We start from the raw sequence: 25,987 nt of genomic DNA on the forward strand, positions 1-25,987 counted from the left end.
TGCCAGTACCACCAGGCACTTCAGCAAGTCCTGTGTCCCCACACAGACCAGCGTGCTCTCAAGTCTGTAAATAACCACAGGTTCTCTATTTTGGCTTAACTACTTGCATTTTGACACACTTCAGACGAAACATGCACATGCCCGAGGAGGTGGCTGCTGCCACGAGGCTCGGGGCAGCACCCCTCGCCTTGCCCCCCCGCTCCCAGCCCCACAGGAGCCGGGCAGGGCAGGAAATGCTGCTCTCCACCTGTTGGCACTTCCACCCCAGTTTAGTCACTGAGGTCTTTCAGTTCACCCCCAGGTCAGTTTTATTGCACTTTTATTTACAGAAAACACAGAAATAAGTGTTAAATGTGTTGGGCTTTTACCAAATCACCCAACCACTTTTTTTTTTTTTTTCACTTTTTTTTCTTTTGTGGGTTTTTGGCACAAAGAAACATCACGGGTGTTACCAAACAGCCACATACAAGCAGCTGACCCACTGCCCAGGCCAATAACAGGACTTAAACAAACAGACATGTTGCACTGAGATCAAAAACCAGGAGGTTGTTCCACATTCAGCTTCCAGTCTAACCTGCTCATCAGGGGCAAGGGGAGTTACTCTGGAGGGGACAACACCATTCATAAATTATATTTATATTTACCTCTTACATTGTAAAAGTAAACAGTGCAAAGTGCAGTACCCCAGGTACCCTTCGGTTTGGAAAGCTTGAAGGTTGCTTTATACATTTTATGTGTTTTGTAAACATTGTTACCCATCCACAGTTCCAACTCTTGCTTGGAGAGACCCAATTCCTCTTGCGTCCGAAACGTATTGGGGGCAGCAATTGCTTCCCCTGGACTCAGCTGCTGAGATTCCCGCTCACGGTTTAGTGCAAATTTTGAAGAAAAGAAGACGAGAGAGAGAAAGAGGGGGGGAAACAAAACAAAAGAAAATAAAATAAGGCAACAGTTAGAAACTGTCCGTATCAAAACCGGCCCCCCCGGGGCTGCCTTAGGAGAAGGGCAGGAAGTCTCTCTCCTCCACCAGGCTGATGGAGAGGTTCTTCAGCTCCTCCTCAGAGCCAGCGGTTTTGTAGCCGAGCTGTGCCAGCACCTGCTGGCAGGCGTGCTGGGTGAACGCCACGATCTCGTAGGACAGACGGAACCGCCACTTCTCCGCCGTCGCCGCTGAGTTGCGCACTGTCCCGTACTTGTGTTTGGAGGAGGACCTGTCTCCTCGGGTGTTGTTCTGTATCCAGCGCTCAACGTTGCTGTCCATGGGGATGCCCAGGAAATCGTAGATCTCCTCGGTCTTTTTCATGGGGTTCCTGGCCAGGTCTTCGTACCGCACCAGCATGTATTTGCCCTTGAGCCACGGTGGTCGGTTGAGGCCGGTGGACACGGAGTTCCAGAAGTCCTCGCACACTGTGGTGAGCTGGGTCACATCGAGGTTGTACGGCTTTCTGCCAGTGCCGTCCCAGATCCTCCACAGACGGTAGGTGTCCCGGAAAGTCTCGCTCCGGGACGCCAGGATCCCCCGAGGGTCCCTCACCAGCTGGATGACCTTCAGGTTCAGCCGCGGGTCTTCCACCAGGGCCCGGAGGTCGCTGACCTCAGGCACCCGCACGGTTTTGATGGCCACGTGCCCGTGCTCTCTGCAGGACTCGGTGGCCAGTGTCAGGTTCAAGGTACCGCACTTCTTCACACAGTCTCCCTCCTCCAGGTGGAGATCGACAGCTCCCAGGGACTCGCAGACGGGCGGCGAGCAAAGGGCCTTGCTGGCTCCCCTGCGGAAGAGGCGGTCGGTGGTGTGATTGACGGGCTGGGGCTTGATGTAGTTCTCCAAGAAGTAGAGGTCGCAGTCGTACAGGCTCCTCAGCAGGTCTCGGCTGGCCCCAAGCATGACCCGCCTGTCCGTCGTGCTCTTGCTCTGGGTCAGCTTTGGGATCAGGGTGTACTGGACGTGGTAGAGGGGCTCGAATAAATAAAAGACATCAAAGTGCTGGTTAAAGAGCTGCCCAACAAACGAGGAACCACTGCGGGTGGTGGCGAGGATGAGGACATGTGTCTTCCTGGAGAGGTTATACGCTAAAGTGGGGCTCTCGTCACACAGCCTGTCAGCCACATCTATGTCCTGGCTGAGGCTGCAGTTCACGGGGTTGGGAATGGGGCAGCTGTGGAAGGACTTGGCAGTGAAGGTCCGGATTGCTGTGTACTGGATAGCAATGGATGCCAAGGCTAGTAGGAGGACAGCCTTCCAGGAACATTGCATGGCTGATCACCTTCATGGAGCTTCTTCACAGGTCGTCTCGGTGTCTGCAACCCAACAGAGAAGTCATGGATTGAGCGAGGACTGCCAAGGACGACCCAAATATCCAGCTGCTGGGGGTACCAGCAAACACCCTCCTAACGCTTATACATCAGCCATAACCATGTGGACCCCAGTCACGCACCACAGAGCCCCATTTCAAAGGAGAGGAAGACCAGGCAGAGGCTGGCAAGCCTGCAGAGACTCTTCCAGCCAGGACTTCAGCCCCAGGGACTGCTTCCTTCCAGGCTGGGAATGTACACAAATCTGATTCCACACAGCTCACCCTATACTCTGCAGTCAGGCTGGGGGCTGTTAAAGCCTGGTGGCCACACCATCTATGTGCCTCCACCCGGCTTCTGTGAACCCTCCACCCCAAGCTGCCCTGTGAGTCACTTGTCACCCATCAGCCAGTGTCTTCAACACTCAGTGCAGGAGCCATGGCAGCAATAGGGCATGGGATGGTGTCAAGCACCACCTCCATTCTTCCTGTCCATCTGGCAGGGGAAGGTATGGCCCATCCAGGCCAACAACCTCCTGCTTTGGAAAGGGGCAATGGCTCTGCTGGAGCTGCAAACCTCTTTGCTTAGAGGTGCAATAGGCAGGTCAGCTCAGCCTGTCAGCCTCTGGGGATGAGCAGCAGCCAGAGCTGTGTCCCAGCTGCCAGCCCAACGTGGCCCCAGCACTGAGCTCATGGTGCTGGCCAGATCCTGCTCATCTCTGGGATTCAGAACCCCATCCTATTCTTAGCACCAGAGGATGGGGAAAGCAATACTTCAATGGAGGAAGCATGAAAAACTGCATCCCCTCCATTCTCTACTGGCAACAGTGAAGCAGCCTCCAGAGGCAGGTGCAGGGAAGAACAGGGCTGCAGTTGTCCTGGCCAACTTTAGTGGTTGTTTAGTAGTTGCTGCTGCCTACATGTGGGCAAGGGTAGGGAGAGCTGAGCCTTGGATGGAATGTTCACAGACAGTGAGGTGAGGAGCGCCCCTGCCACACCTGGGGAGCTGTGGCATTGCTTGGAATGTAACTGTGATGGTGCTCTAACATTTTCCCCCTCTTCACTGACCAAATAACATTCACAGACTGCCCTGCCGCTCTCCAAAGCACAGGGCTTCACATCCATGTGCTATCACTCCCTGAGGCCAGCGGGGCTAGAGGGAAGGAGACAGCAGACTCATTCCACGAACCCCAAACAAGCCAAAAGCCCTGTGCAGGGGAGATGCCCCAGTATTAACAACAGCTTTGAAGCTCCTTTGCATCCACTTTCTCTTGCCCATCTTCCTTCTATGTGTGTCCTCTCCAGTGTGGTATGTTCACCTGTGCATGTGCCTCTGTAGCTACCCACCCACCGTCCTCCTCAGGCAAAACCAAGGGGACAGACCCAAATATCTCTGCTCTCCACCCAGCAGAGCCCTTCCCATAGCACCATCACTACTGTTGCTTCCCCTTCCCCACCCCTCCTTTCACTCTCCCTGTGTATCCCCAGGGAGAGTGCCGAGACAGCTCTGAGCTGGTGGTGAGCTCCTTGTCCCCGGCCACTGGGACTGTTGGAGCTGCTGCTGTCACTGCTGAGCTGAAGTCTCCAAGGGAGAGCGGTGGGCCAGCCATGGATTTCAGCACACTCTGGGCCTGTTCAAGCCCAGAGCACACTAAAATCCCTGATGGGCCTGGGACAGCACAATGTTCCCGGTGCACATTCCCTGCAGAGCCCACGGCAGCTGGCACAGCATGCTGTTCCTGTCTCCTCAACACGCCCCGCTCCTCAGAGAGACCCTGGCACCCAGTGAGGGATGCCAGGAAGGCTGCTCAGACCTGCACGTGAGTTGAAAACTTCCTTCCTTTCTTTTTTTTAATTATTATTTTTATTGTTTACCAGTTGCTCCAGCTGCTTTGTGCAGGTGGGAACTAACAGCTCCAGAGACCTCTTGCCAAGAGCAGGAATTTAGAGCAGGACCCCAATACAGGGGCTCCAGCACAGCTACTGCAGGCAACTCCCTGCCAGCCATCACCATGTCTGTGCACTGAGAGCCGTGCTTTAGATCCATAACAATGCTTTGAATAAGGGTTGTTTTCTCCTGGGCAATAAGGGATGCTTTCCCCTGGGCTGCCTGTCAGGGGTGTGACATGTGTCTGAGGGACCGAAGCTACAGACACTTGGCTATTGCTGCTCCTGGTTTGGGGTTACCCACCCTGCAGAGGGGAGACCGGCCCTAGTGTCCACATGGGATCTTCCATCCCTTGGATAAAGTGTTTTTCCAGGTGTGCTAAATCAGGACAGGATAGGAGGGTCCCCACTGTCATCTCCTGGCCCAGGTGGCTTCCGTATTCTGCCTAGGTGGAAGCTGGAGTGGGAACGCTTTCCTGCTCTCTAGTGATGGCCAGCCACACTGCATCCTTCACACACAACCCCAGCTTCTATTCCTTGCTGTGCTGCTGAGGGATGCTGGAGCAGACGCCACTCAGCTTGTCCTGGGATGTGGCAGAAACCCGCTGCTGGCTCCCCTGCAAAAGACAACCAGAGCCCAGGTGCCTCCTTGGTCCCAATTCCTGCCGGATCGCTGACTGTGAGCATTTCAGGTTCACCGCCCACCCACACCAAGCTGTGGAGAAGAAGGAACAGGGCATTGATTCACCTCCTTGAGAGAGCAGGTGTGAAAACACAGCACAGTCTCAGCCTCGTCTGCTCCTCATCACCTTCCGCGTGTGCCCTGCCTGCCTACTGAGCCACAGCCAGGGAAGGGCAGGTTTTTGGAGACGACTTCTCTCCCTGAGGTCTCGTTTGTGGCCTTTAAAGCCAGACAGAGCCTCCTCTCAGCCCCCCGCTGGCTCTCCTGCCTCCTCCCATTGCTGCCTGTCCCAAGGGGCTGCAGTTCCAGCCCAGCCCAGCCCAGCCCAGGCCCGGGCTCCAGGGGCAGCAGTGACCGGCAGCAGGGTGCCCTCACGGTGTTCCTGGGGCAGCACAAGTGCCTGGTGCCCAGGAGCTGCCAGCATGGCTGAGGATCGCTTCCCCTCACACCCACCCTCGCTCAGCTGTTGGACACAGCCGGGCTGGTGTGAAACACCTGCCAAGGAGGAGCTGCCAGTGGCACCACACAACTTGGGGCAGCCTCACCAAGCAGTAGCTGCAGCCATCACACTGCAGAAGGATGTCTCCTACATACAGGTGTAATGGACAGCCACTTGCTCTCCCATCCTTGCCACAGGGGACCTTTTTCTTAAATTGACCTCTTCCCCTTCAGGCACCGATACTGGGGCCAGCAGTCCAGAACAGCAACAAGCCCCACGTGGGGCTTAGACTCCTATGTGAGGCAGAGACTCGTTTGGCTACTCAGCCCTAGACTGTGAGATACTGTGGCCATGGGAGTTATCCAAAACGCTGGACTCACAGATGTTTCCATGCTATAAACTGTTCCCAGCCGAAATCTCCCTCTGCTCTGTCTCTAGCTCAGCTCCACCAAGGATGATGAGCAAATGCGGCCCAAGGGCGGGAACTGAGTCTGGTAGGTCCCTCCAGGCAGCTGGGGCTACAAGAAGGAGAGCTCGGGTGGGGGTCACTCGTACCTTCCAGCCCCCAGCACTGCTGGTACTGCAACGGCCCTGTGAGAGGGCACATGGGCTCCTGTTTGCACTGTGCTGGGGTCACCGCTGCTCCTTCCCTGACCTTAACCCCGCTCTGGTCACAGCATGCCAGACTGCACTCCACTGTTTGCCGGCAGTTCTGTCCGGCTGCCTGCAGTCGAATCAGGACCAGGCTGTCCACAAGGGATGCACGGCATCTGGCAACTGGCTCCAAGCCCTGCAGGAGGCTGCCAGTGCCTGTCAGGGGGACAGGAGCATTGTCTGTGGGAAGAGGAAAGTGCTGAGCCTTTCCTCTCCCCTGCCCTGCTTCACGCAGCCTCAAGCCCAGAGGAGAGGAGAGGATGGCCGCAGGCAGTGCAACCCCCCCACCACACACACCCACGAAATGGCAGCGGTGCGTAACCACCTGCCTTCCTCCTACTCCTTCTCCTCCCCTGACTCCCAGCGCTGCTCTAGGGAGGATGAGCAGGCGAGAAGCCAGCAAGGCAGCCCAGGAGCGCTGGGGAGATCGGAGGCAATGAATTAAGCTGAAAGGCATCTGTGAGTCACCGGCGCGGGGAGCAGCGAGCGCGGCTGGCCAGCCGCAGCGCAGGCCTGGGAGGCAATGCTGAGCGGTCGACTCCTACTTTGGGGATGGTCTTCCCAGGTTTGATGTGAATGACCTGCTTTTAGACAGTGCAGCAGGACCATGGTGCCAGAGGCTACACTGGTGCCTGTGCTCAGGTGCTGCCAAGCAGGCTGGACTCGCGGGGCTGCTGCAGGGAGCGGTGCGACCCGCGCATCTTCTCCTCTCCAAAAGCTGCCAGGTGCTACAGAGAGCAGTGCCCTGGACCAGCCAAAGCTTGTTCTCTTGGCAGGGGGGGCACCCACAGCAACACAGCTGCCCTGCCTCCTGCCCCAAGCTTCCTTGCAGGTTCCCTTGCTGCTCCCTGCAGGTGGCTGTGTTCAAAAAACTTGGGGGTGATGGCAGGAGACCTTACAGGAGCTGATGCTGTCATTGCTGTTTCCAAGGCTTTCTCACACGGCAGTCAGAAAAACCTGCTCTTTTCAGCTGCCTTCCAGGCTTCCCTCTCTCCCAACAGCTCCCCAGAAGTTGTGCCCTTGGCCCAGCTGGGCTCACCCTGGCTCCCTCACCCCCGCCAGGGAAACCCCTCTGCACTTCCCGGTGGCAGGGGAAAGGAAAAGGGAGTGGAAGAAGGTGCAAAGCAGGTGCCTGCTCCAACCCCGGCACAAGCCCCAGCACCAGGGCAATGAACTGGAGAAGCGCCTGCGCCCCGCAAGCCCTCCCTGGGGCCTGCTGGATCCCGGTCCAGCTACCGGCACCCTCTACCCCCAAAACCCATTCCTGTCAGCAAGGCCGTTTCCATGGAAACGGCAGAGTGACTCAGGACTTTGGGACTGGCTGGAAAACACAACTGTGAGCAGCGAACAACTGGGAGGTGCCAGGGTTTCAGTAGGAGGAAGAAGGGTGGGTGAGTGTAGAGACAGGGCAGAACTGCCTGTCCCCCCGTGCTTGGGCATGGCCACCCCAGTGCAGAGGGGCACGCACGCACACCCGCGTGAGGTGAAGCCCACGCCAGAAGTTACAAGCCAAAAAAGCTCTCTCCTGACACAAGTGTGGCTGCAACAATTGGAAGGCATGGCTGCAGCATGCTCACTGGGGGGCACATTCCAAAACGTGCCTCATCACAGACAACCCATCACCCCCAGGGAGGGAGACCCACGCATGCATAGTCACCTACAGGGTTCACAACACCTACTTCGGCAGCTGCTCAGCCCTGTGCCCCTGTCCCCTGCCCGGCAAGCAACACCCCTGGGTGCCCTGCCCAGGGTAGAGCAGCTTGGAGGGCTGGTCAGGGAGGGGGAGCAGCAGCCAGCACCCCACAGTGCCTCCCTGCCTAGCCAGCCTGGCTCCTGCGGCCCCGCTCCCCCCAGCCTCGCCACCCAGGCACAGAAATTAAGTCACAGGGTTGCAAAACAACTCTCGGCCAGGGACCCACTGGCACAGGCTCTGCTGCTTCACAGCATTCTCCCACTGAGCAAAGAGTTTATCTCATAAAACAACGTGTTGTGGTCACTGAGGCAGGGAAGACGGGCTCCTGACAGGGTTTAACGAGAGCATCCCACTCGGTCGCAGTGGCTTAGTCATGCTGGTAGTTCTGCGAATCCAGGCAAGCACTGAGCACGCCTGTGGCCCAGCCACCCTGGGCACAAGCAGGCTGCACCCCACCGCTCCCCAGGGGAAAGGGGTACCGCTGAGAAATGCGGCACCAAGCAGCCTCCCTTCCCAAAGGTGCTACCTGATTTTGGGTACCGCAACAGCTGTGTGAGCAGGGCTGGTCTCTGTCCCCAAGCCTCCCCCCCAACAAGGCCCACTAACATAAAATCCTGATGGGGTGGGCATTCAGTCTTGCCTCCTCTTCAGCCTTACAGCACTAGAGCTTCTCTAAGGTGACAGCTTCAAGTGCCAGCTGGGAACTCATGTCCGCCACCTTCCTCGGGTGAGCACCATACGCAGAGTGGAGGTGCTTCATGCCTGTAAAGACCAAAATTCGCTCTGCTCTCACATGCATCACCTCCTGGGGCACTTTTTTAATGATAAGGCACAGCACCCCAGTGCTCAAAGCCACTCTTGGCATGCCCCCCACTTCCCTGTCTCTGCCCATCCCAGAGATCCTTTGCCACCAAGAGATTACTGCCCACTTTGACATGCACTTAAATCATCACTGAGTCCTCAACGGGTATTTCAGTTTTTCCCTACTGGTAATCTGCATACACATTTTGAGTTATTAATCACTGTGAAGTAACAACAAACCCCAGCCAGCCCCGGAGTTTTCTTATCGCAACATCCACCTGTGCCTCTTTATCTGCTGAACTGCATCTGTCTCCTCCCAAAGATGCGAATGCCTGGGTAAGCCCGATACAATTTTTTTGTGCTCCCCACCTTCCCCAAAGCCATCCACCAGCCTGTTTGTGCATGCTTGCTCCCTCCCAGAGCGCTCTCCTGGCAGGAGCTAGAAGGCTCTTTTTGGATGAACGCACTCATTCACCACCTCAAAATACTCTCTTTGCAATGTACCCAGGGTACGGCTGCATCAGGAGCCCAAACCTCGAACCGCGCAGCTTTCCTGTAAGACTGCTCCATGCTATGGCGTGCTTCAACCCCGCTCTGCGAGCTCTTCTCGCCAGCCTGCGTCCTCATGGCAGGTTTATCAGACCACTTTAAGGTCTGACAGCAAATGCTGGGGCATTTGGTCTGCCAGCTGGCGCGGCTCACAACGACCGGGCAGGGCAGCTGGCCTCCCCTGTGCCACCGGGGACCTACTGACTTGTTCCAGGCGGCAGCTTCTCGCCCAACAACAGCCCAAGTTTCGCCACAGCTCCTTTTTCCCGCGGCTCTCGGGAGCCAGAGCTGCCGACCGCCGCTAAGGCAGCCGCGGCCGCGGCTTGCCGGGCGCTGGCAGCGCGGGACGGGGTCTCGCCGCACAGCCGCCGGGAGCAGCGGGGAAAAGTCCCTCCCGCCGCCGCGGGTGATGCCTCGCTGCCCTGGAAAGTTGGTGGCGCGTAAAGGGTTACGGGAGAGCCCCGGTCCGCCACCCCCGGCCACCCCCGCCGACCCGCGCCGCGCCAACCCACCCCACCCCAGCGCCCCTTACCTGGCAGAGCGCCGCGGTGGGCTTCCCCCCGCATCCCCGGCGGGCCCCGCCGCGGCTCCTGGGGCGGGGGACGCCGAGCCGGGCCCGGGGGCGGCTGCCGGCGGCGCTCAGCGGGCCGCGCCGCGGGGGCTCATCCCTGCCGGCGGCCGCGCGCTGCCCGCCCTGCCCTGCCTGCCCTGCCCGCGCGGGCAGCCCCGCGCGCGGCCGCCTCTCCACGCCCCTCCGCTCCGCTCCACTCCACTCCGCGCCGCGCCGGCGGGCAGGGGAGGGCGGGCAGGGGAGGGGGCTGCACCCGCTTCCCCTCCCTCCCTCCTCCGGACCGCCCGGCAGCGCGCACAGGCAGAGGCTCCGCACCGCACCGCCCCGCGCTGCCCCCGCCCCGCGCTGCCCGCACCACTTCGCGCCGCCCGCGCTGCCCGGACGCTGGGCAGGATTTGCCGGGCAGGAAACTCTCCCTGGCCCTTTTTTTCTCTCCAAGGCGGCCCAGCCGGAGCGGGCAGAGACCCTCCCGTGGCGGGGTGAAGACCCGATGGGGCTCCCCGCGGAAGACGAGTCGTCCCCACGCTGGGTGTTGGCGGGTGGCGCGGGGATCCCCGGGGACCGGGTCAGGCCACCCCGCAGACGGGGGCTGATGCGGGCGGCGGGTGCCTCCCACCCTCCTCACGCCCCGGTGCTGGGGCGCAACCAGAGCCCCCCTCACCCTGGCGACCCAGCCGGATTTGGTAGCAGTGTGCATTCGTTCGCTCATTTGCCGGTGGCCTTTGCTCGTCAGAAAACACACTGTCATGGGGACTAGTTCTTCAGCGCCAGGAATCCTCCCCGCGCCGCCGTGGCCAGGGCTCACTGCCACGGGCAGGGACCAAAACCAAGCCCGGCGGGGCAGGAATGCTAACAGAAGAGGCGGGAAGAGGACTGACTACCTGGGGCAGAGGAAATGACACACGGGAGACCATCAGGGATGTTGAGGTGGCTGCTGTCTGATAGCCACATTCCTCCTGGTTTCTGCTTCTGTTCAACCCTTTGAAATGGGTTGGACATTTACTTTTGGCAACTTGTAATGTTTCGTTTTTGTCAGGCGCTTGCCAACTAGGCTGAGTTTTTATCACTTTAACTGCACTTCTACTGATATGACAGCTGCCAACAAGAGCCAGCTTATGGTTCTGGAGACGCTACAACAGATATTAATTTTTTATATCCCCATTTTACTTTGTGCATGTTTGGTGCTGCCCGGACATTATAAGGCATCACAGCAGTTTTCTTACATTGGTATGAGCAGCACCCAGGTCCTGACAACCTCCTGAGCTCTGCAAGGAGCTGCCTCCCCAGCTCAGGGATTTCCAAATCTTCACCTCTGACTCCAAGATTCACAAAGTGTAACTGCAGGGTCACAGTACCAGCATGTCAGTCAGCAGCTCGGAACGACCCCACTTGGCAGTGAGTGGGCTACAAGGAACAGCGGAGCTCAGGTCTCTGTGCTGCAATTGTGTCGAAAGAGGAAAATAAATCCCTGGGAATGCTGGTATTGCCTCTGTTCACAGAGGCCTGCCCGGCTGTGACAGAGAGTCGAGGGCTATGACGTTGCCTTTAAACCTCGGGAAGCACAACAGCATAGTCATCACTTTTGATGTTTAGCATTTTGGACTTGCATTTGCTGTTTTAGGAGTATCCAGATCTTGTGTGTCCAAAAATACTGGTATTTCTCAAGCCTTTTACAATATCCTGACAGCTCTAGCCCCCTTAATCTAATTTTAGGAAACTTTGTAGGGATTTTATATTTATAAACAGTTGGTGCTTAAATATTATTTCCCTCACCATAGCAACAGCTCCCCATCATCGCATTCGGTATACAGTGCTAGTGCACTGGTGTATCCTGTTTTGAGTGAGAAAGCGCTGAAGCCACTCTTTCTCGTGCTTGTTTTCCTGCGCCAGACAAAGGACAAGGGCTGAGATTCCTGACTGTCCTAAGTTCTTCCTGGAGCTGCTGGAAACACACTGGAGGTCCTGGGATTTCTGTCACTGGTGTTCCTCAGGTGATGTGCCTGCTCAAGTCATTCCTTTCCACAGACACGAGCTGCTGATTCATCTGCTGTGGCACAACTGACCTTGTACCTACGGACTCGTAGCACCTGTACAATAGCCCTGAGTGCCACCCCCATGCAGCACACAGGCCTCCAGCAGCTCGGGGTGCCCGTGGTGTGTGCCTCAAACTTGCTTGGCACCTCCAGCGAGCGGTGGAGAGGAACTGGGAGTGGGCACCCAGTTGGTGTGCCCCACAACTTGGAGCAATCACAGGGTGACTGGACACATACTTCCTGGTGTTGAGGGTTGTCCCCCTGCTTGTGGGACTGGCACGGGTGCCTGGAGAACCTCCAAACATCAGCAATGTGCATCGAGTGTTTACACAACACCTGGGCTTAAAATGGTGATGCTGAACCAGGGGCAGGCAAAGTGATATGGCTGTAGAGGCTATCTCATACAAAGGAAAGAATTTTGAGAGAATGATGAAAAAAATGAGGAATAAAAGCATGGCTAAAGGACAGACAGATGCTTCTCATAACTTCATCTGAGCATGATCACATTTTCGGATGTTCCCTGGTATTTTAAGTGTTAATCTAGAGAGATGCTGTTGGTTTGACAGTTTTCACATTATAGCTCTGTATCTCTGACCAGTGAGTATTAAACTATTAATTAGGCTCTGTGGTGTGTGTTTGTGGTCAGTTTGCTTTTCAGAGGTAGTGACTGCTGGGGCTGTGCCTCACTCTCATCAAGAAAATTTGCCTTTGTTTAAAAGGCATCCTTTTTTCCCTCCATGGTTCTAGGCAGGAGAATGGAGAGGCTGCTGGTGACTTGGAGAGTCAAAAAAGCTCACCTTTTAAAATTTTCATCCAAGCTCAAATGCAGTTTGAAAGCATCCAATTTCCATGCTCTCCAGCAACAGATTTCTGCGAAGGCTTTGTATTTTCTCCTCTTGAGTTATGGTTCAAAAAATCTCTCTTAACAACATAATCTGCTTGGGAATATATGTAATAAAATACCAATGTGGCTGTTAAGGTGATATGAAGGTTACTGTTCTAATCACTCAAAATGCAGTCAGGAGAAAAGTTATGATTCTCACAGTAATCTGGCCACGTTATATCCCCTGTACATCTTGCGAAACACCGTTAACATAAAGAGCAATGTATTAAGGCACATAAATTTAAAGGCAGACTAATAGAAAATACTATTTGTGTGCTTAAGCACGGCATTTTAAGTGCTTGTGTCAGATTGTACTGTAGCGTTTGTAAACCCACCTACATGCTACGGTTTTTCTGCAGTGCCGCTCTGGCTGGCTCCGGCGGCAATGGAGATCCCCCCACCTGCCCGAGGCTTTCCCTGCTGCAAGGCAGCACCGCTCAGAGCTGAGACGATAAGAACTTTGCAGCTGCCCCGCAGGCAGAAGATGGCAAGGTGTGTGGCAGAGCCAGAGCTCTGGTTTGGCTGTCCGGGGGCTGCTCGGCAGTGGCTTGGCTACGGCAGGGCCGTCTCAGCAGACTGGGAGCAGCTGGAGGGCTGTGCCAAAGTGGGGGCTGCTGCCACCTCCTCCCTGTCCCCCGGCTCTCTTTGCAGGGTTTTGGGGTGCAAGTGAGGAGTTTCTCAAGTCTGTTGGAGCTGGCTGGTGCGTGGAGTTGCCAAAATTATTCCTAAGCCCCGCAGGAGTGCCAGCCGTGATTTCTGACAGAGTGATTTTTGGATACCTTGATCTTAAGGGACAGAGCCTGGAATATTTTGGGCATGCATGACTTTCAGAAAATGTCCTCTCTTATTGGCCATCACATAGAAGCTTTAACAAAAGACTTCAGAATTGATGTCCTTCTGTTCTTCAGAAGTGGTGATGAACAGCTCATGCTATAATCCCTTCTCTCAAGGAGCTTACAAATGCCCTGTGTGTAGGAATGGTGATGTAGCCAAGGATGTGTTTATTTACCCCAGCCTTTCACTCCTTTTCAGTTTTCCCTCCAAACCGTCAATATAACACATAATGTAAAGGAAATGAATGAGGGCAAAAGTAAAACCATATCAATGTTATGTTGTTACTGGGTTTTAAATTGCTGGAGGCAGGGCAGGCAGGGAAGGGAGATTGTCCTTCTCTCTACAGAAATAAACACGATCAACTCTCCATTTGTAAAATCCCCAATTCTAAGGCCCAAATAGTTGTTGTGACTGTTCAGCCTTTCCCCTGTGGGTGACAGGCTACTGCCTTTTACCCAGTAATTCCTGTGTCAGAGCCATCAGTGGGGCACAAGCACACCTGTGTCTCAGGAGAGATGCCATCGCTGCTGTGGGTGATCTCTTCCAGAACTTGATGTGCCTGTAAGTGAAACGTGCCCCTTATTTCTAGTCTGGAGGCGTCGAGTTTTGGCTTCCAGCCACTGCATTGCATTATGCCTTTGCCTATTAGATTAAAGAGCTATCTACTACCTGAACTATTTCTCTGGTGTACGTATTAATAGATGATGATCAAGGCATCTCTTAACCTTCTCTCTGAGAAGTTAAATAGACTAAACTTCTTTATCTCTTACAAAGAAGCGGGAGTTTCTGGGCTTTTCATCATTCTTGCCTGTCTCTCCAGTCTGACTGATGTTTGTTTGGAAACACGGACCCGACAAGTCAGAGAGTAACCCAGGACCGACCATAGGAGATCATACCCCAGCTCAGCACACATATGGGCAATTAGCCCACCATGATCTCCACCAGCCTGGGCTGATGGCCCCCTTAGCATCCCACGTAACTCCTGAGAAACCTCCCAGGAAAAGGTCAAACCTTACAAGCTCCTGGGGTCTGTGTTGCTCACAGCACAGGAAACAATATAAACAAGACACAGTACTGTTCTCCTCCAGTCTTGTTGCTCAGCCATCAGCCACCTTCATCCCTCCCTGGCTCATTTCTACCTCTCTTGAGGTGAGGTCAACCCAAAGCCAGCATCAAAAGCTGTGCTGGACTTTCACATATCATGGCATTTTTGTTTTCTTCTCTACAAGTGTACATCAGGCTTCATGGTGTTAAACATAAATCACAAGTCAACACTTTTATGTGGCCTTTATCATTCGTAGTCTCTTTTTCTTGGGAGTTCAAAATACAGTGGTAAATTTAACACTGATTCTGGTATTTTTAATTTAAAAAATCATTCCTATATTGTGAATTTACAGAGGTGTTGGGTGGCTATTTACTAAGTGACTGCATGTTTCACTGGAGTGAAAAAGGAGTGTTTATGAAAGTGTCAGTAAAAAGAAAATAGAGATTAAAAGTCTGGTTAAACAGCAGTCTATCTTTGGGGCAATACCTCCCTGACCAGTCTGTGCTGCTGCATGCCCACTGGTCCAGCCAACCAGCCCAGCTTGCTCAGGCAGGTAGGGAAATCCTCAGGAAACAATTTCGCAGGGCTGCTTGGTGCCATCAAGTACATGGGTTGCTCTGATCTCATCACAAACAACAGGGCCATCAGAGCCAGCTGTGTGTGCCACCTTCATTTCACGCTGTGCCAGGGTAAGGTGCTCTTAGTTCATACTATTGTGTATTTTATAAACTTCTGTAAGTGGCTGAAAAGTGGGAGTCATGCAATCACGGTGCAAGATCACAAGATGTTATAGAATGGGAAGATGACTTTATTATGCAAAATCTCTAAGCAAATTGTTTTTACTCATTCATGCTCTCCTATGTACACACACCAAGATGCATGTCCCCAAGGGATCTTCAGGATCTCTGTGACACAAAGGACAGGCCATGCTGGTCACTGGGTCCTTCCTGTGTCTCCTGCGTCCTCTTGCTGGGCAATGATGAACTAGTTTTGGATAGATCTTGTCTGTCTGCTTGGAGTACATTCTTGCTGGGTTAGCAGAAAGTAACAGCACTCTGATATCTTCTGCTAACACAGCGTCTGTGCCAGGGCTTATCAGACCTGGGCTTGGTGGTGCTCAGATTGATTAACTGAAAATGCATCCTCAGTTATGAATACAACCATTCATTTAGCCCTTGTTCTGCCGTTACCTCAGTGCATACACACATACTTGCACTTGTCCATCATTCATATCAGACTTAATATTTCCATTAAAAACCTCTGCAGTGGCGGAAATGAGTAGCGGCAAATGAGAACCCCTCCTTGCCAGCTGCCCAAGGCTGGGATCTTGGGCACAGAGAAACAGGCTCTGCTGGGCTCAGGAGCAGGTCTGTCCCAGTACCCTGGGGTTTTGACCAGATTAATTGCCTATTTTGAAAAAGAAGGATGCAAGGTGTGAAAATTTGTGTGGTGCTGGTTGTTCTTATTGTTACTAAGAATATTTTGGGTTTGTTTTTTATTTGTTTGTTTGTTTTTAAGTTTCTCTGATGTTGAGACCTGATAGGGATCCCCTCAGAGCAGAGGGACATTGGGAGGAACTGGCCAGTCCCCAGGGAAGATGGGGAGGCTACTGGATCCTGTTTACAGTGCCTGAGACTAGAGGAAAATCTGGCTGGAAGGCTGTAATTCCGTCCTGAGACAGTTTTGCCTCTACCACAATTTGGAGGACTGTACATGATGAGGGGCACAGCTGCCAAAGGAGCACGAGGGAGCGGGTACTCTCACAGGAAGGGGCTGCCTGCCTGGTCACACAGCATCAGGAGATCCTGTGTCCCCAGCCCTGGCCTGAAGAGGCAAGAGCTGTGGCAGAGGGCCTGGGGCAGTGATGCTCCCTGCACCCCAGAACCAGACATGACCCACACCACTGGCACGCACAGGACCCTGTTCCACCCCCCAGACCTTTTGATGTGGATGTCATGCTCCTGCAGAGACTCGAATTAGCCCTCATTAAGTCCCTGGGGAAGCAGGAGGCATCAGTGGAGTCTCTCATTTTGTCTTAAATTGCCTGAAGTTCACAAAACCTCCATGGGAGCTTGCACGCACCCAGGATGCACATGACTTGGTGCCATTCGCACTTCGAGCCCAGAAAGGACCCCGAGCATCTGTACATCTCCCTAAGGACAGATGAGTCCCTCTCCATCCACAAAGACACCCTGTCTCCTCCAGCCACTGCTTGGAGGGTGCAGAAAGCTGTGCCCTGAGGCCCCCTGCAGTGAGCCCTGTGCCCCCTCCCCAAACCACTGTTGCTTTCACAAGATGGGAAACGGCTGCCCCACTGTCAGGCACCCACCCTTCCTTAGCAGTGTGCAGGGCTGCCCCAGGAGGGAAGGGGGTGAGCCTGCTACACCCCAGGTATGTGCTGGCAAAAATGGGGCGCTGCCGTCTCCCCCTGCCCATAGCCTCCCACACACAGCCCATGTGGTTGGCAAAAGCTTCCTGGCTCCAGGTTTGGGAGGGAAAATGTCATTTGCCTTCTGACAGGTTACACAGCCAGGTCACCACGGAAGTAATTTTTGCTTTTACACACTTCTTTGGTGCTGTGGGCCAGGAGAGCCATGGGCTTTGACTCCAGCACACTGCTGTCCCTGGAGGAGAATGGCCCAGCCTGGTCCCAGGGGCTGCAGGTGCCGGCTTCCGTCACCGGATATCTCGGGGCTGGCTTCCCCAGGCAGGCAGCCTTCCTTCCTCTGTTTTGCATGTTTACTGTTGGCTGCAGGAGCTGCTGAGGACCAGGCAGAGCTGGAGTCCTGCCACTGCTCCCTCCACAGCCAGGCTGTGTCCTGGTTGGCTCCGTACGAAGCAGGGGGGAGCAGAGAGCATGGGAAGCATCCAGCAGATGCTTTGAGGAGCACTGGGTGGTAGTGGCCTAGCTGAGCAGACATGCAGCATCACCCCAAGGGGCTGGGACTGGGCTTGTGTGAGAAAGTCAGGTCTGGGGAGCCCAAAGAGATGTGATGCTGTGCCAGGGTGGTGGGGCCAGCAGAGAAGGGGTAAGAGGATAGTGCAGGGGCTGCTCTCATTTGGGAGCTCCAGAAGTTCTTGTGGAGTGCCTCAGCATCCTGCAGCTCCCAGATGCAGGCAGTGTTAAAAACCAGCCTTTTCATTTTTCATGGGAGCCTGGGAGGCTGGGGCTGCTGCCGACCAGGAGCACAGGGCACCCACTGCCCTCAATGCTGCCTGTGTCTCTGCTGCCACTGACAATGAGCCCTTTGAGGGAGCCAGGGCCAGCACAGCCGTGACAGCCCTGTCTGCAAGCACAGGCAGCGGGGAGAAGCAGGCTGCAGACAGCATGCCCAGGGGGCCCAGGAGTCAGGATCCCATTCTGCAAACCTGGAGGCATCTCCCACCCCAGCCCTGTTGCCACAGTGTTGCACCTCCCTCTGTTCCTGGGTATGTGGGCTGATCAGTATCCATGGGCTTCCCTTGCAAACTGTGCCGGGGGGGGGGATGGAGGGTTCAGGACTTTGGCCAAGATGTCAACATGGAGTCCTAGATGGTCTCATGGGGACATGAGGGCCATGTGAGAGCTGGGGTTGAGCACCAGGCAGCCAAAGACCCCACAGCACTGTGGCATGTCCAAGGCATGCTGGTTGGGGTGCACTGGGGTGTTTGCTGCAGGCTTCCTGCTTGGGTACCTGTGGCTGTTGCTGTCAGTATCTGAGCATTGAAATCCCGGATTAGCTCTATGATACAGATCCAGCAGGTGTCTTCCAAAGTCACCTGACTCCTCAAGCCCTTCTGCTACCTCCTGCTTCTGCTCAGGGCTTGACCATGCTCATGGCTGCAGCTTTTCAGCATTCAGCACTGGCTGCTCTGATGGGTCTGTTGAAGGGGGAACAAGGGAACAGCTCTTGTCCCCATGGAACGAACACCCCTTCTGCTGAGCCTGCATGTCCATGCTGCTTCTCCTCCAGGCATAATGCTGGAGCTGATCCCCAGGCTGCTGACCCAGCACAGGGACAGGAGCAGGCAAGGACACTGGCTGGGGCAGAGATGCTGACTTCTCTACCCAGAGGAGAGTGAGAAGATGCCCTGGAGCCTCTCAGGCCAGAAGGAAAGGGTCTCCAGGGCTGTGATCCCCATGCTCTGCACAGACACTGCTGGCTTCCCCGTGAGAAGGCCACAGAAAAGGTTCATGGGCTGCAAAAGTGAATGCCAGTATAGATTCACATTTGTGCACTGTTCTCATAGCACCCAGCAGCACATCTTGGGACTGTCCCATGGCCTGATCCTTCCCTGAGGAGCATAGTTAGATGTCATGCAGTGGAGCTGGAAAGAAGACAGGGTCATGGATGGAATTGAGGAGGAGGCATCAGCACAAGAGGCCAACTGGGGCCTCGTGCAGGCTCCCCAGACAGGCTGCAGGAAACCTCTGTAGAGAGAAGGACACTGTGGGGACTTGATACTGGAAGTTTTATGTCTTGAGCCCTTTTGTAGCCCCACATACTCTGACTCTATCCTTCTTCTTCCTCTGTGGCTTCTCCTGCTGTCTCGGGCAGCTGTCAAGCTTCTTGCTTGCACCTTCTTGTTTGATTTTGGTGAGACACTCGCTTTTTCTGCTTTTTCTTTTGTCATACCTGTTTTAAAGCTGTGTTGATTTCTCTTTTTGCGTGATCTCCACAAAGCTGCTCTTTGCTCCCAGCTGGGGATGCTGCTTTTCACCATCCCTTCACTTCCCTTTGAAAACGCTCACCCCTCTAACCCCTGCAAGCATGAAGACACCTCAGACCCTTGAGTATGGGTAGATGAAGGTCTGGATGTAGTCTGTGGTGTAAACTACAGCAGCTTTGGGTCTGCTGTAGTTTAAACAGCCTCCTCTGAGCTGGCTGTGCCTCATCTACATTCCACCCTCTTCCCACTAGAGCTGCTCCAGAACTGGCAGCAATTTGGTGAGGGCCAAGCAGGGTTATCTGAAGTTTGATGAAACTGCCCTTTCCCAAGGAGCACACTGGACAGCATCCCAATTCACTATGGCTTTCACCTGCCCACATGCTGCTCTGGGACCTGGAGACCCCTCATGCTATCTCCTGGGGATGGAATTGGAGGCCACCACAACACCTGCAGAGTCAGAGTTTCTGCTGACCTCCTGTAGCCTTTGGGGAGGCAGAGAAGAGCTAGGCAGGGATTTCAGGTGCTCACTGGGGATGAACTGTGGCCTCCACCTTTGCTGGACAAAGAGAAGGAACTGGGAAGCTGCCTCACTCTGTGAAGGATGGTGGCTGTGGCTCCCAAGGGAAGAGACAAACCCAGGCATCTGGCTGGGACCTGTCTGGAGGTGCCAGTGCCATGGGAGAGCATGTGAATTCTCCACTGCCCACTGGAAACACGTCCCCTCTTCCTCCTCTCCTGAAGAAGGAGCCCTCTGAAGCACTGGGTGCAGCAGGCAAGAAGGCTCATTGCTTTTCCTCTGAGCTGGGGTAGCTGGAGCCATCTGATGATGAGGTTGCATCCAACATGCACAGGCATCATCTACTCCAGCATGGTGCTGCCTGTCCCTGCTGCCCCCCCGCCATCCCCTCTCCCCCACGCGATGCCAGCTCCAGCCGTGCTCTGAGCAGAGCCGACAAGCCATGTGCATTAAGAACTTAATGCAAAACTAATTTGTCAGCCATAACCAAGTTGCAAGGCTTTAGTGCATTTTCTGCCTGTTTTATTCGGCTCCCCCACTGGAGGATGTGTGCCTCCTGTTGCTGCCGAACAAGCTCCAACTCTTCAGCACTGTGGCTGGAGCATGGCACTGGCAGGGCAAGAATGGATCCCTCCAGGAGGCAATAAGGGAGAAGGTTTTGGGGGTGTGTAGTGGAGGGAACACCTGGGAACACCCTGTGAGCAGGATAAGGCATGGAAGAGGGAGCCTGGCACAAGTGGCTGCTTCTGGCTGTGAGAGGAGACCTTCGAAGAAGATGCCACCACCAACCTGAGCCTAGGCAAAGTTTAGCCTGGGAAAGGTCTGGGGTCACCCCCAAAGTGTGTGTGGGGCAGACGGTTAGTGCCACAGGAAAACTGAGGCTGGAAGGGGGATGTGAGGAGGTCTCAAGTCCTCCATCCTGCTCAAAGCGGGGTCAGCTGTTGCTCAGGGCTTTATTCAGTTGGGTCTTAAAAAACACCAAGGATGGAGAATGCCACTGGATCTCTGGGATTTCTGTTCTCAAATAGTGCCACTAGGCCCAGTTATCAGGACTGTGAACTGTATGGAGGAAGAGGACATCTTGCTGCCAGGGGAAGGATGAGGTAGGGCACATGAAGGGACAGCTCCTGGTTGGCATGGTGGCCATGCTTCATGTTTTGCTTGGGAACAGGGGTAGAAGGATGGTGGGTCCCTACAGCTGCAGGTTGAAATTGTGAACAGGTCTTGAGGCTGGGTATGTCCTTAGCATGGCTGAGGGAGTGGATGGGCAATATGTGCCTCTGGAGATCCCCACCAGTGTCCTGGAGCACCACACCCAGCCTAGAGTAGGTTGCCAGAGAAAGACTGGAGCAGTTTGTAGAAAAAAAAGGTTGGAAAGCTTGTGTGTGAAGAGAGACTAAAACAGCCTCATCTCTGGCTTGGCTAGATGGAGACAGAGTAGCAAGGTGCAAATAGCCAGGGAAGGAGGGAGAAAAGGGATGAAGCTAGAGAGAAAACAGTGAAAGTGGGTGGGGAGCTGCCTGGTAACCTCAGGTCTGTGGCTGCAGAATGGCCCTGGGAAAGGAAGCAGAAAGCTTTCCCATCAGCCAGGACAAAACTCCTGGAGGAATCAAGTGCCAGCAAGATGCCAGGGAGCTGTGTGCTGGGGGGGTGCATGTGGCGTGGCTTTCCCCCGGGCTGCTGCGGGCAGAGTGACAGCAAGGACCGGGTGACATCTCTAGAGGACTCCACTCTTCATGTGACACCGGTGACTCACCAGCACCTCAGACCTAAGTGGCAGCCAGGACGTGCTGGCTGAGAGGTCTGTCCCCAGGAAGGAGCTGCTCAGAGGGGACGTGGGTGAGCTGGTCCCTTGGGATGTGCCGCAAGGGTGGCAGAGCTCCACTCCTGGCTCTGCTCAGACCTGGGAAGCAGATGAGACTCTTCTGCACTGATGAATGGTGTCAAATCACCCCAAGAAACATCATCTGAGAGCCAAGACTGCTCATCCTTTCCCACTCTTCCAAAACAGCAGGACCCACCAACAGGAGCCTGCAGGGCCCAACTATCACTTAGCCCTCTGGTCATCAGATGCTTCTTCAAAAATATTGCTTTAAGGTCATTTAAAGCTCTAAAACAGCTTTGGCATCTGAATATCTGTTTATATCTACACAGTCAACACGTACATGCACATTTGACATTAACATGCACATAGAAATGCCGCAATTCAACATAAACTAAATAGCCATGCATTATACTAAGTACATGTTAATCCAAACGGCTTCGTATTTCTGCATAGCTGGGTACTGAGTGTGAGATGAGGCATTTAAATTTGTAGCATCTATTAGTACTGATGCACGTTAAACCATATATTTACCAGAATTTTTTTTTATGTCTATAATATAGCATGAGAAGCCTTCCAAAATATTTTGTCCTCTAGTTAACACATCTGTGATACTGGGTCAGTGTGGGTCAAATGCTTAGCATGCCCTGTGCCTGCCCTGAACATCTGAATCACAGAATCACAGAATGTTAGGGATTGGAAGAGACCTTGAAAGATCATCCTGTCCAATCCCCTGCCGGAGCAGGAACACCTAGATGAGGTTACACAGGAAGGCGTCCAGGCGGGTTTTGAATGTCTTCAGAGAAGGAGACTCCACAACCTCCCTGGGCAGCCTGTTCCAGTGTTCCGTTACCCTTACTGAGAAGAAGTTTCTTCTCAAATTTAAGTGGAAGCTCTTGTGTTCCAGTTTGAACCCATTGCCCCCTGTCCTATCATTGGTTGTCACCGAGAAAAGCCTGGCTCCATCCTCATGACACTCACCCTTTATATATTTGTAAACATTAATAAGGTCACCCTTCAGTCTCCTCCAAGCTAAAGAGATCCGGCTTCCTCAGCCTTTCCTCATAAGGGAGATGCTCCACTCCCTTCATCATCTTTGTGGCTCTGCGCTGGACTCTGTCCAGCAGTTTCCTGTCCTTGAACTGAGGGGCCCAGAACTGGACCGTTTTATTTTTGGCACGATTTCAAACTGGGCCCAGTTGATAGCTGGCATTTAAAGAACAAGGACAGGTGTCACTGCGATGGGTGAGGCTCTGAAATAGCAATGCCAACTCTTCTTCCATGCGTGCATCCCTGCCACAGCACTGACATGGGAAGCATTATTGTAGAAATCTTGGAGGTGGAAGTATTGGGATTTCCCCCTTGTCATTTTTATGCTGGATCAATCAGAGCAAATGCTGTTGTAATTATTTCTTCACTGTACTCACGTGGCAGAACAGTGTGTGTTTGCCCATTTTTCCCCAAGAGCACACATCCTTTGACACAGGGCAGCAGGGGCTGGAGCTGCCCTGGGGGATCTGGCAGCCAGAGAAGGAGAAATTGAGGAGTGGGGCTGCGGGCACAGGGACTTGTGGGGGCAGCTCCTGTGCTGACGTTGCCGCAGGAGGTTTGTACAACAAAGCTGAGCCCTGCCAGGCTGGGCACAGGGTTTGCAGGGAGCAGAACTGGGAGTGCAGGACCCATCCCCAGTTCCCCAGGGACTGTGGGGATGTTGCAGGAGAAAGTCCTTGCCTCGAGGAGTGGAAACAGTCAACGAGCAAAGAGGGGAAGAGAAACTCAAGAGAAATAGCATCTGGGAAAAATCCCAGAGTGAGGAATAGGCTTCAGCCTCACAAACTTTATGGTCTCAAGCAAAACCGTTCAAGTGCTGGGCAAAACCATCCCCATCCTTTCTCACATGCCCGTGGACCTGTGTTAGGCACCCCCAGCCTCCCCACTGCCCTTGGGTAAAGATGGGGCACTGCACTCCCTCCTGGCACTTTATAACCTGTACAGAAGCCCTGGGGCTGGGAGCCAGGACACGGCCTTGGGGACAGATTCAGCTGCCTGTGCTCCAACAAGGTGGTATTCAGAGGGTGCCATCTGCCAAAACTTCTATCCCCAAGGATCCCAGCTGATGCTTGCAGTATAGGACAGCTCCATGGACCTTGTCAGTCTTAGGAGAGTCTGGATCAGCAAAGCTCCAGCCCCACAGCACAGTCACACTGCACCAAGGTGCGAGCACGTCTGGGATTCAGCAGAGTAACTGCTTTGTCCCAGCTGCCTCCCTCAACTGCTGTCTGGAGAAGTGAAGGATAATGTGCTCAGGCAGCCAGTGATGGATGGCAGGGTGAGTCCTGAGATGAGGAGACGGATGGTACCGCTTGCAGGAGGAACAGGAGGGAGGCTGAAAGGCAGGGGCAGCCCACAGTTGCTGGAGTGGTGCAGAACTGCTGATACGGGAATTACAGACCCTCATCATTGCAGCAAGGTCCCTGGAGGCTGGAGTGCATGGGAAAGGCATGGTGGGGAGGAGGTGGAGAAGCAGAGTTACTTGGGGTTAAACTGACTTTGCATCTTTCCCTATCCTGAGAGGGCTGGATGGAGTGGGGGAGGAAGGGATAAAACAGCGTCCTGCATCCACTGCTGCCTCAGGGAAATGGGTCACTGCAATCTACACCCCTGGGTGAGTCTCTGCCACATGTGTAATTACCAGGTGAGCTGAGGCATCAGGGTCGCAGGAAGCAGAAGCTGTTGTCTGCCCCTGGAAAGAGCTGAGCCGACACCCCCCACCCCGTAGCCCCCTCCACACTGATCCCCAGGGAACAAGGCACCATCAGCAGTGGAGGCAGGAGGAAATCCCAGGGGAGAAAGTGTGACAAATCATCTCTCTGCACAGACCCCATGGAGTCTGTGCCTCCAAATTCCCTGCAGGGACGATGACACCTGGAACCAGTAGAAACAGTTGAAGGGCTGCTCAGAGCCCACTCCCAGCATCTTCTCACTGCAGGTGCTGGGGTGTGTGAGACATAGGGGTTAGGGTGTGTCCTGCAGCACTGAGCTGCTCTCGCATCCACATCTCAGCTGCAGAGAGGAACCTCATGCCATGGAGGGGTCTCCTCCTTGGGGTACAGAAACACTACCAGTTTGGAAAGAGGGGGAGAAAAAGGGAAGAGGTGGGAGCCTGAGCCACCTTTTCAGGCAAGCGGCAATTAAAGCATGTCCTGGGTGGGCACGGAGAGGTGGTGTTTGCTAGGAAAATGTAGCACACCTTTAGTTGTGGATGGGGGGTTGCTTTTATTTTGATGGGCAAAAATTGCAAAGGAGCAGCCCCTCTCCAAATGTGTAGGCAGCTCCAGAGTCTGCCTTCCACTTGCAAGCTCTCCCTTTTCCACAGGGTTACAAATCAGGGAACACTTGTCTGCTCGTGGGGTGCAAAGAGGGACAGTGAGTTGAATGCTGTCCACAGGGCACCTGCTGTTACTGTCATTTCTAACCAGCTCTGTGAGAGGAGTGAGTGGGAGAATCTCATTTCTGCAGTAATCCCTGTTTCCCAACAGCAGAGATAAATGCAGGCTGTATCCAAAAAAATTGCAGGGGAAAAAAACCAATGCATCTGTCTAGCTAAGGGCTGTGCTATATCTCACAACAGCTCCCTCCTCAGCTGGGGGGGATCTGTAGAAGAACAGGGGACACATAAAATGTGCCCAAACCTGCCTGAGAACAAACTGCTATCCTACCCTCTCTAGTTCAACAAGGAGGGAGGAAAGCCATGTGCTGGGACCTGGAGTTTCCAGCTGGCTCATCCTCTGCTGGAGAGTTACAGCCGAGGTTTTGGTCTGGCAAAGTAGCGAGAGGCAGCCCCTGGGAGTGACAGTGGCCAGTGCAACCTCTCAGGTTAGGCGCAGGCTCACCTAAGATGGAAAGTAGGTCAGGGGGGTCTCCACTCAGATCACTAACAGGTTAATTTGATTCCTTGTTTATTTGGAGCAGAAAAAAGTTGTAGACTTCAACTCTCACCTTTCCCTTTGATCTGTCATGACTGTTTGCAGGCACTTGTTTCTTTCTGCAAGGGCTAGATTCAGAACCCCAAAAAGCTGCTGGTTGTTTGCAAGGTGAGATTTCAGAGCAGAGCCCTTTTGGAAAAGGGCCTGGGGGACCCCCTTCCCTCAGCAGGGCAATGGTGGGACAGGAATCCCATTTTTGTGAGAAGGGAAAGTCATCCCTCCCTGGCATCTCTAGAACAGCCTCTCTTGCTTGTTGGGAGCCTAGGAGAGGTTGGGCAAAGAGCAGCATGGTGCTAGCAGGTGGCACCGGTGCCTTTGCAGCCTGGGAGCTGTGTGTTTATCCCATGTGCCACAGCTGGCCCATCCCAGGGTGGGCACCATAGCATGGGCACCATAGTATGGCCACAGCTTTGAGTGCTGCAGATCATGGCTGCGCAGGAGCTGTGGGTTTCACCTGCCCAAGCGCTGCACAGGGTGGGTCCATCTGTCCATCCACCCTGCTGCCTTCAGGGCTTTGATGCACGTGCTTTGGGGGGGTGTGGATGCCACCACCTGAGCATTGTTGGTTTATTTTGCAGGCAACGATGATAATTTTCTGCCTGCTGCACACTCTTTAATTAACAGCTCAGAGGATGTGGGGCAAGAGGCAT

General features: G+C 54.2%; 1 protein-coding gene and 1 long non-coding RNA gene across 5 annotated transcripts; one reads left to right on the plus strand and one right to left on the minus strand.

Annotated features, from left to right (window-relative positions):
• Window positions 1-290: 290 nt before the first annotated feature.
• Window positions 291-12,214, minus strand: CHST1 (carbohydrate sulfotransferase 1). 4 transcript variants are annotated; one of them, XM_065064626.1, is made up of 3 exons: window positions 9,529-10,177; window positions 8,253-8,408; window positions 291-2,298 (listed from the first exon to the last, which is right to left on the minus strand). In XM_065064626.1, the coding sequence occupies exon 3, from the start codon at window positions 2,252-2,254 to the stop codon at window positions 995-997; it is 1,260 nt and encodes a 419-aa protein (XP_064920698.1). In that variant the 5' UTR covers window positions 2,255-2,298; window positions 8,253-8,408; window positions 9,529-10,177; the 3' UTR covers window positions 291-994. The 4 variants fall into 4 exon arrangements, with proteins under 4 accessions (XP_064920698.1, XP_021142863.2, XP_064920697.1 ...); XM_021287188.2 differs by lacking the exons at window positions 8,253-8,408; window positions 9,529-10,177 and adding an exon at window positions 10,229-12,214; XM_065064625.1 differs by lacking the exon at window positions 8,253-8,408 and having other exon boundaries at window positions 9,529-10,174.
• On the plus strand, window positions 8,543-12,222 carry LOC135579592 (uncharacterized). Its single transcript, XR_010473020.1, has 2 exons — window positions 8,543-8,783; window positions 8,956-12,222. It is a non-coding gene; the product is annotated as an uncharacterized LOC135579592 (long non-coding RNA).
• The last annotated feature ends 13,765 nt before the right edge of the window (window positions 12,223-25,987 follow it).

Source organism: Columba livia, chromosome 5, assembly GCF_036013475.1.
Source record: "Columba livia isolate bColLiv1 breed racing homer chromosome 5, bColLiv1.pat.W.v2, whole genome shotgun sequence".
NCBI classification, from domain to species: Eukaryota; Metazoa; Chordata; class Aves; order Columbiformes; family Columbidae; genus Columba; species Columba livia.